At 37.7% G+C, this 10,811-nt stretch overlaps 1 protein-coding gene across 4 annotated transcripts; it reads right to left on the reverse strand.

The window, feature by feature from the left end:
* Nucleotides 1-3,631: 3,631 nt before the first annotated feature.
* LOC135472897 (jupiter microtubule associated homolog 1-like) lies at nucleotides 3,632-10,553 on the reverse strand. Of its 4 annotated transcripts, none has more exons than XM_064752620.1 (5): nucleotides 10,407-10,553; nucleotides 8,167-8,444; nucleotides 7,814-7,912; nucleotides 5,593-5,630; nucleotides 3,632-4,937 (listed from the first exon to the last, which is right to left on the reverse strand). In XM_064752620.1, exons 1-5 carry the CDS (start codon nucleotides 10,457-10,459, stop codon nucleotides 4,878-4,880), a joined length of 528 nt encoding a protein of 175 aa, XP_064608690.1. In that variant the 5' UTR covers nucleotides 10,460-10,553; the 3' UTR covers nucleotides 3,632-4,877. The 4 variants fall into 4 exon arrangements, with proteins under 4 accessions (XP_064608690.1, XP_064608693.1, XP_064608689.1 ...); XM_064752619.1 differs by having other exon boundaries at nucleotides 3,633-4,937; nucleotides 5,593-5,633; XM_064752623.1 differs by lacking the exon at nucleotides 7,814-7,912.
* Nucleotides 10,554-10,811: the final 258 nt, after the last annotated feature.

Genomic DNA, 10,811 nt, shown 5'->3' on the forward strand with positions numbered 1-10,811 from the left:
AAGATAGAATCCCTAGTGTCTGGTTGAGACAGGTTCCCCGAGTGTCTGGAGAATATAGAATAGCCAGGGTCTAGTGGAGAAAGAATCCCTAGTGTCTGAGGGAGACAGGTTCCCGAGTGTCTGGAGAATATAGAATACCCAGGATCTAGTGGAGACAGAATCCCTAGTGTCTGAGGGCGACAGGTTCCCGAGTGTCTGGAGAATATAGAATACCCAGGGTCTAGTGGAGACAGAATCCCTACTGTCTGGGTCAGACAGGTTCTCGCGTGTTTGGAGAATATAGAATACCCAGGATCTAGTGGAGACAGAATCTCTAGTGTCTGGGTGAGACAGGTTCCCCGAGTGTCTGGGGAATATAGAATACCCAGGGTTTAGTGGAGACAGAATCCCTACTGTCTGGGTGAGACAGGTTCCCCGAGTGTCTGGAGAATATAGAGTACCCAGGGTCTAGTGGAGACAGAATCCCTAGTGTCTGAGGGCGACAGATTCCCGAGTGTCTGGAGAATATAGAATACCCAGGGTTTAGAGGAGACAGAATCCCTAGTGTCTGGGTGAGACAGGTTCCCGAGTGTGTGGAGAATATAGAATAGCCAGGGTCTAGTGGAGACAGAATCCCTAGTGTCTGAGGGAGACAGGTTCCCGTGTGTGTGGAGAATATAGAATACCCAGGATCTGGTGAAGATAGAATCTCTGGTGTCTGGGTGAGACAGGTTCCCGAGTGTGTGGAGAATATAGAATAGCCAGGGTCTAGTGGAGACAGAATCCCTAGTGTCTGAGGGCGACAGGTTCCCGAGTGTGTGGAGAATATAGAATAGCCAGGGTCTAGTGGAGACAGAATCCCTAGTGTCTGAGGGAGACAGGTTCCCGTGTGACTGGAGAATATAGAATAGCCGGGGTCTAGGAGACAAAATCCCTGCGTATCTCGTCATAATTCTGTTATCAGTCGCTGTTGAATAAATGAAATATTTTACGATGGCGTTGAGTGCGGCAAAAACACCAATCAAATAAGTAAATAAATTCTGTTATCAGGGAACAATAAAGATGTAGATTTCATGTGGTACTCTATGATATGCCTCCAGCTATTTATACTGTAAATGTTGAATGGGAATACTGGGCATTTTAGTGTAAATTACATGTAATGTTCTTGTTCTCCATTAAGCTGGACCTGTCGAATTATCATGCTGTGTTGAGCATTTTAGGTCGGATAAGTTAAATTTAAAAGTAAATTCTTGTCACACAATCGGAATCTTAGCCAACAGGATGCCAGCGGCTTGATATTTTCCTGGATTTCACATTCCACAAAAGAAACAATCAGTTTGTGTTTGAAAGTAAAAGCCTCGCTGGTAAAGATGTCGTGATTGACGACACGTTTACTCATAGCCATTAAATCGTAAAAACCAGCTCTTCATTGTCTGTGTTAATGAAGGAGACCCATGTTAATTTTTTTTGAGTACTGAATCTTATTGCACTCCTTCATGCAGTGTATTTGCAATTCGCCATACAAAAATTAACCGAATGTGTTAGATATAGATGTGTTGAGCAAGTTACAAACGTACAACAGGACAAACAGGGGGAAAAAATACGAAAAAATCCAGAAAGGTGTTTCCAGAAGATTAACAATACGAAATGGGATTGTTAGACAAAGTTATACATGACGAGAAAAGCTGTTACTCCCATTGAACAGATACATAAGTGCTACTTTGAATTAGGCGTTAATCAAAACAGACAAGCCGTGTGTATTCTGCCAAATGCTCCAAGCAAGCTTCATCCTGTTACAGAGTGCATGGTCTTTAGAATGGCAGTACTGTTACATAGTAGTTGATTGATTCTTTTGCTTATTTATATACTTATTAGATTTTTGATAGACCTACTGAAGCATTTTTCAGTGACGGTGGTCATTTTTATGGGATCAGAAAATCTGAGTGGTCGGGTAAACCACAGACTTAGGGAAAGTTTCTGAGGTACTTAGTCATAGCTTCAAAATAGTTTACTACCCTAAAATTGTGACTTACCCTAGGAATTCATACTTCCATGCCCAGAGTTGTCTTTGTCCGTCATGACAAAATTGAAAACAAGTGTTAATGGTTAAATTTAAATTATGAATTAATACCAGAAATTAAGACTATGTCTGACTTAAATCTAAGACAGCTTCTTGATTCTTGGACCAGAATTGAATAAATGATTATGGCTTAACGCCACATTGGCGATATTTCAGCCATATGGTGGCCAGAGCATATTTAAATCAAGAATCAGTGAATGGTTTTCCATGCGATAATGAGAACATTCAAATTAAAACAAGAAACAGGCATGTTTAAGACCAATTAAAATTTAGTTAAAATTCGAAAACCGTAAAATTTGTATAACATATATATATATATATATATATATATATACAAATTCTGAAAAAAAAAATGAACCCGCAGTTCGTGTATCCTAGAGACTAAATGACAACCATTTAAATCCCTCGGGCACGTCCCATTTCCTCTTGAATCTATCGTCCATTCACTCAGTCATATGAGCTAGATCCACAAAGAAACAGACCATGTAGCTTATGGGTAGACTGGAAATTGGGGCAATAGGATTGGCCATCAACTGATGCCAGGCCATTTACAAACGGCTCTGAATGTGTATGTTAATTTTGTGAATGGTTGGGACTTCATTACTGGTCGTACGTGGACCACTTCCACAAACAGCGTAGAAATTGTTTCTCTAGAATAATATATATATATATATATATATATATATATATATATATATATATATATATATTTTTTAAAGACCATGAAGATTTACTCATGCTCTTCAATAGAGAACTGCATGCAGTAGACGATTCAGTCACAGCTAGCGACTCGAAGTATGGACAATGCCAACCTACAAGATGAACACTGGCCACAGCCAACTTGTACAAGTGTAAGCTAAATATTAATTGGAAAAATGTTGTCGAACACAAAATGACCGGGTTGCCAATATTTATCACACTTCGAGGTCATTTCTTTTTATTAAATTCGTGTTCAAACTGTGTACCCTTGTTTATTTCTGTATGTACTACAGCAACTTGTTTCCAAACTTTTCACTTACAGAACATCTATTAATGAGATTGAATGATGATCGATCCGGCTTCCCATCACTGCCACCATTAGCAAATTTTGTACGGGAATCTAGAACCGCGCTAGGGTCACTGGGGTCACGTTGATGAGACGGGAAGCGGTGTCAGAAACCACTGTCTTAATCTTTTGTTTGTATTTATACTGGATACAAATGCATTCTCTTTATCTTAACCTCGGTGCGTCGCACAGGCTTCAAAGGTCAACTTTATCTCGCAGTAGCAGTTATGTAACGAGCATGCATTTATTTATTTGATTGGTGTTTAACGTCGTAATCAAGAATATTTCACTTATGCGACGGCAGTCCAGCATTATGGTGGGAGGAAACCGGGCGCAGCCCGGGGGAAACCCACGACCATCCGCAGTTTGGTGCCAGACCTTCCCACGTACGGCCGGAGAGGAAGCCAGCATGAGCTGGAATTGAACTAGTATGCCTTAAATAAACATTGATGTTTGAACTGCAATTGTCTATTTATCTGGGAGCGTTTGAAATGAGTAACCCATGACTACGAATTCAGTTCGTGCAGTGACCGGAAACTTCAGTGAAATTAATTCAATTTCACCGGATTTGAAATGCAATTTTGAAAATTCGGCGTAGAGCGTTCTCACGTTTAGTTCCATATTAACAGTATTCTCTACAATCCCATGCATAAAGCTGATAAAACTTTATTTCTTTATATAACCATAAATTATAACCGTATACCCTATTACTCTGTTCAAATAATGAAAGAAATGTGTCGGTATAACAGATAAATTAGCCATTTATTTATGATATCAAATGTTGCAATTCATCCAAAACAAGGCTTCCGGTCATATAAAAACGTTTAACTAAATTTCGCAGAGAAGCTGTATATGGAACACTTGAGGCTGGTATCATCAGAATCAACCTAAAGCAGCAGTTGGTGGGTGAACATGCAAGTTCATCATTTATACCCTTGATGGAAAAATTGCCCACAGGGTACACAGCACTGGCATTATCGATCTATAATCATGGAAATGTTAAACAAGAGGTATATTAGGAATATTGGAATGGGATGACAGTGCACCTTGTCACTACTTTATCACTTTGGAAATGTTACAATTGTTGATAAAAAGGGAATATCTTAACACGCCTGACACATAATTCACGGAAAAAAACTATCCATCAACTACTAACACAGCCGTGCTAGAACTTTGCGGATACTTTTCCAATGTGAAAGAGAGCAGAAGCGACCTTGCAGCCAATTGATGCACCACTAGAAAATTTGGTTGATCTTGTCTTACGTCAACTTCTGTCAGGACTATACACGAATTACCAACCCGGGCTATCTAAATCTAAGGTTCATACATGATTTAAATTTATACAGGAAGTTATTTTTTTTTTTAAATAACCCAATCTAGTCAATATGAAATGACAAAATAATGGCATATGATTTATCACAGAACTTGTCACAGAGTACCTTGTTCCCAATGTCAGGATATAGCCCAGAAATCACCTTAAGGAGAGGGACTGTCACACAACCAAGTCATCTCAAAGGCATTCGAAAATAAACTATTAACAATGATATATCTTAACACAGCATGCATAATTTCTACTCTTCATTTTCAGCTACAATACAGTGAAAGCAGAAATCCATCTCCTTTTTTACATTCTTTGCTTAAAGATGGCAGCAATTGAATATATAATGTTAAGAATCCTTTTCTCACAGGCACCAAATTTGGGTTATACTACATGCTAGCTAAGGTACAAGTAAGCAAACTGTTGAGTCCTTATTCCTATCGATGGGCTTATCCTCAAAATATGCCATGGCTGAATCCTCCGGGAGGCTGGCGTACTTTTGTTGAAGGCTGCTCCTAAAAATAAACAATGTATTGGCATAAGACTATCTGGCTATTCTTTTTTTAATTTTTTGGACTTGACTGGGGTTTAATGCTGTACTCAACAATATTTCCATTAATGACGATTTTGTTTTTAATATATGAGGTAAAATTTACTTCATCAGAGAAAAAATCATATGAACTTCTATCTTTTGAAACATACTATATAACAGAAAAGGAGCAATGCAAAATTAAGTATTGCACACAATTGTTTATTTTGTTCTCCAACATATACTATGAAATCTAGAAAATTTGCATATACTTGTACATATTCATTGCTGTCTTGACATACATGTACATGGATTGCCCCAGACAGATAACTAAGTAACTAAGGTTGTAGCAAAGCTTGGATCTGTACACATCTATTGTACTGCAATTCAAAGAGATTATAAAAAGGCCTATGCGATAGCCCAACTTAAGACTGCTACATGAAGTTGTGACTTCAGTATCTCCAAAATTCATTAATAACAAAAAATGAGCAAATACAAAATGAACCCCTAATTTACAGATGGCTAGTGTGGGGTACAACTTAAAACAAGTCCCAAAAATACTCAGAAATAGATAGGATAGTGAAATCACAACAGCATTCACTCTTGTCTTAGAAGGCACAGCATACACCCATATAACTTACCGGTGTTTTAGTTTGTTGTCCAGTTACAGGGCTTGCACCTGCTGAAAACAAAACAAGATCCCGGTTATTTAATTGCATCTTTAACAGCACACATCTCTGACACAAACTGTCTATAACTATACCTATATCTCAATATTAAACATGTAGTTAGAGTAACCATTTCAGATTGAGACATACATCAAACATGCACTTCCTTATGGTGTTATCTAGCAAGAGCTCCAGCTAAACCTGGCACATTACATGCAAATGTTAAACCTATTCAACTCCAGGTCAAAGATTTCCGCTGACAGCAATCTCTCATCTAGTGTATGACACCAAGTATCTTCAGGCTCCAAAAACATACATATACACGTACATTCCACAAACAATGGTGGAAATGGTTCTTTCGAAGGGTGGTCCAACATAACCACACTGGGACACATGAAGCCTGAAAATGTATTACTGTTGTGGCAGTTTGAAAGCGACCATAAATAAGCTTTCTTTCTTGTTAGTAACATAACCGCTATGTTGCCTTGGTATAAATGTTTGTGTCTGGTTTTAGGAGGGAAAAGGCAACCATTCTTTAAATGTGGTAAAAATTATTTTAGGTATTTGTGCCAAACACTTTAACAGTGTATATAATTTGACAGCAATACAACAATTCAAAGAAAAGCCAGAATATAATCACCACACAACACAACATTTTAACAAAAAATCAAACAATGTAACAACCAAATACAACACGTTCATTTGGTTGCACCCTTCATTTTTTTTTTAGGCTGGTATAAATGGAATTTGGCAAACACTGAAAAATCACTGAAATATATTAAGCTTAATATGCAAATTTACACGTTTGTTAACAAACAGCTGATTAACTATCTGGGTTTTGGGGCAATTTTGGAGCACTACAAATATTGTTCTGCATTTGACCTTGAATTCTTCAACTTTCACAAATGGTGAGAAGTCAGCTAGTGTGAATTTGCAATGGTTTCCAAATGTGTGTTTATGCTGTCAAGTCATGGTACATGTAGTGCACATTTCTTATGAAGATCTTTACTTCACAAACACACTGAACCAATATTACTTAATCCACAATTCCCCAAACCACATATTTTCACATATGAAAAAGTTGAAAAATTGAAGTGAATATATGAATGAAAACAGCCAATTATAGCTGAAACATCAAAATATGATTTTGAAACATTTCCTCCTTGTTACCACTAAGCAGTATTTCAAATTTCTTATTAACAAAAAAAAACAAAACATCTGGAAATGCACAATACAACATCTTTTGTTTATAATTTGTTTCACTCAACGTCCAGGCCCATTACCTCTTTGAAATGAACCTAGACATAAAAGTATTAATTATCCTGGAACTTAATGCAAGTTATAAGCCACTGGAACAACAAAAATTCTCTCCTAATAAAACCAGTATTTTGAGCAGCTTTCATTAGCCAACCACTTTCTCACATCATTTTTTCCTCTGGCTGCCAACAATACACCTCACAAAAAGATTAAATTACAAATGCATTCAGACGTGGTTAGCCATCATATTTAATACTTGTACACATCTGGTCAGTCATGTGCCTTGCTCTCGACAACTTAGCTATTTAAAAATTTGACAAATATTAATCAGTTCTATTTACCTGACCTTCATTTCTTGTTTCCAAAGTTCTTTGCTAAAACAACTTGTATGTACAGCTGCTGTTGATGCAAGGGAGGTAACTTAACACTTAGCTTAATCTGAACATTGATTGAAATAAAATGAGTTTTCTTTGAGTTTTTTTGCAAAGTAATTGCCAAAAAGTTGTTGACTATGTTTCACCAAGTAATAGCTAGCAAGTTTACTGGTATCAGAGGCACAATGCAAATCCATAAACTTTATTAATATTTAACAAAGGCTCTTAAAATCAATACCTTATTATTTGAATTATTGATTATTCAACTAAACATTTAACAAGCCCCAACATTCTACCCCCTACCGGCAAGCATATCTATTAAGCCTTGACACTACTATAACTACACAATAAGGCAGTGTTTGCTTATCCCATGCCAGGAGATGGTCTACTACTGGGAGCTAACCTGATAACTTTCAGTAGCATGTAAAAATTATTAATCATGCAAAGGCATGCAAGAAATATCTGGAAACACAAATATGGCGTTTTCCTTTGCAGAAACCATAACAAACACTGTAAACCTTTACACAAATCCTGGTACAATGTACCAGTCTGCTGAACAATACCTCGACTGGGTGACCTCCCAAATAGTATGCTATCTATGTCTGTGACAATATGTTCGAAGCCTGGGTACACCTCTCCTGTTATCGGGTTGAAGGCTGATGCTACAGTGCCAAAAATAATGATTTTTATAAAGCAATGCTTTGTTTAGTCACTAACACAGTGCATGTGGATAGTTTGGCAAGCAAGAACCTTTACAGTTGATGTACACATAACAAACTTTACCTTGAGTAATTGTTAGGTTGTTATGCAGCACATGATCAATGCATGTACACAAACGGAATGAACAATGGAAACTGCTGATCAAACATGCTCATGATTACTGACAGCACCAACTCTTGAACACTTTTTTTTTTACCTCCTTTGGACAAATCTCGTCCACGTGATGGGGATCCAGTGGCAGGGCCAGCATCTCCAAAAATTCTGGAGTGTGAGTTTTCCACTGGCTTGAAAGATGCCGCCTTTCCATCAGGTTTTGTATTATCTGGTGTTGGTGTTGCTTTCGTCACTGCCGGTGATGAAGTCTCCGTAGCGGGGCTTGCATCACTGGCAGACTGACGTGGCTTCTGAGGGAGTGGGGCAGGGTCTGCACCTCCCAGGCTGAAGCTTGAACCACCTCCTGGGGGTCTCAGCACCCTGACAACAACAATTTGGATTATGATAATAAATAATACAATTATAGAGCACATTCATCATCCGATCAGTCAGATCTACTAACATATAAATATAAAAATTGCTCCACATTACGTGTTGGCTCAGTTTCACTGGATGTAAGACGAGGTTGATGCTTTCATTTATAGTCAGTGTCCCCCTTCGCAGCCATTCATTGTAAAAAGCAAGCATTATAAATGCACTTCTAAGTTCTGTTTAAGTTTACTTCTTCTATCAGCCTATGATCTGAAATAGTTGCTCAGGTACTCATTAGTACACCTGAGCCTGAGGTTATGACATTTTGATGTGACAGCAGTGATTACCAAACTTTAAGCATTTCATTACAGTGGATACTTTACTTGTTTGCTATTCAACATGTGTAGCATTCAGCTGGTGTGATCTCAAACTGAGCAGGCACTACCTGCTATTAGCATTTCTAGTAATAGTTTGCATCTATATAGCATTCCTCAGCGCAGTTCCATTTTACAATATATTTACTAATTTGCATTTCAAATCTACATTAGATAGCTGCAAACTAGCATCACTAGAAGACTACATGTGTATTTATCTTAAATTTCAAAGTATTGTCTGAACAGATGCTACCTAGCACAGCCAGGGTAAGTAATCCGTACAACACAATATACATGCTGATTAGCAACTTCAAGGTATTGTCTAAAAAGGTGTTAACTATCACTGCCAGGATCATGTTACCATTACAACACAATATATTTGCTAATTGGCAAATATGAAAATATTCTCGAAATAGATGCTATCTATCACAGTCAGGATCATCTTATCTTTACAACACAATATATTGGCTAATTAGCAATTTGAAACTAGTTCATTGAGATCAGTTTTCAGGCATATTTATTATGTAATGCACTAATTTCCAATTTGTGTGAATTAATATTTCTAATAGTAAGCGAGATGTACTTACTAATACCACAACTTTGTCTTCTACAATTAATAGCATAATACACCGATCAGTTTTCTAGGTTAAACAAGCAATGTAGGACCACTGGCCTTGTAACACGTGCCATTTTAAACCTATATGCTTATTCAGAATGGCAAAATGTATTTTACTATATCACATTATAGCAGCGCTAAATAGCAAATTTATTGTCCCACCCAAAAAATTGAAGAAATTCACTTTTTGACATAGCTACCAGACAGCGACATTATAGCATCACTAAATAATTTCTACATATATGTAGCACTATTCTAGCAGCACTAAACATCAAATATATTGTCCTTTCAACACATCCACACTATCACAGCAAGGCTAAATAGCAAATTTATTGCCCTCTTGATAAATCTGCACAGAGCATCCCTTTGATAGTTAGCTTTTACATAGGGCTATCACAGCAGCACTAAACAGCCAATATATTTTTCCTTTGACCATATTAGCACACAGCATCTCTTCGATAGTTAGCTTCTACATTGCGCTTTGAAAGCAGCGCCAAATAGCAAATATACTGCTCTTCCAGAAAATACGCACAGCATGCCACTTTGACTGTTAGCTTCTACACGGTGATACTCTAGCAAGTCCCACAAACTTTGTACATTTCACCACATACTGGATAGTTTACTTGTTTGCTATTCAACGTGTGCAGCATTCAGTTGGTGTGATCTCCAACTGAGCAGGAAGCAATAAGGAGAAACAAACAATTCAATTTAAATGAGTGAAATTCTGTTTTAAAACTTTATTCAGGGCATGGGCCGTTGAAATTTCATTTCATAAATTCTACAGGCTACAGCACTTGGGGGCTTTCCTCAAAGGAAACCAAGAGCCAAATGAGCAACATAAAAGACACTTCTGCCGTGCCGACCGCGGCTGCGGAGCGACACCACCAGTGGTTACGATACTCGGTGTGAAAGAAAAGGGCAAAAAAACATGGCTACCTTTTGACAATTTAATAATTCCACTACTTGGCTTTAAAAACTCACCGAGAGGATGGTTTCCCTTCTTCAATTCCCAAAGGTATATCTGTGGTTGTCATTTTCAGAGTAGAAGCCCGCACTCACGTCGCCAGATCTGTTAAAACGAAGGTTGTTTGAAAGCCTGCGCTCCTTGTTCGAATTTCACGCACCAAGGTGACGTCAGCATTCAGGAATGGACACCGTTCAGTCAGCCTGTCATGTGTTACAGTGCTTTTCATTGGACAATGTTGAAAAAACCTTGCCGTTCGTGTTATTTTTCTTCTTCTTTTGATGACTCGACATTAAATGTAATATTTATATTTACGCTTGTTCCTGGGATGATTTGATATCACAACATATCAAAAACAGAAATGAGACTGCGTGTAGATACCGAGTACTCTGCATTTTCTGAAACAATGTCTAGAAGTAAAA

Source organism: Liolophura sinensis, chromosome 8 (genome assembly GCF_032854445.1).
Source record: "Liolophura sinensis isolate JHLJ2023 chromosome 8, CUHK_Ljap_v2, whole genome shotgun sequence".
NCBI classification, from domain to species: domain Eukaryota; kingdom Metazoa; phylum Mollusca; class Polyplacophora; order Chitonida; family Chitonidae; genus Liolophura; species Liolophura sinensis.

Coding starts and splice junctions, on each gene's coding strand:
- LOC135472897 (XM_064752619.1), bottom strand. CDS start 10,459: ATGACAACCACAGATATACCTTTGGGAATTGAAGAAGGGAAACCATCC. Junction 5,634..7,813: donor TGGGAGGTCACCCAGTCGAG/GTATTGTTCAGC, acceptor TTTTGTTTTCAG/CAGGTGCAAGCCCTGTAACT. Junction 4,938..5,592: donor GACAACAAACTAAAACACCG/GTAAGTTATATG, acceptor GTTTATTTTTAG/GAGCAGCCTTCAACAAAAGT.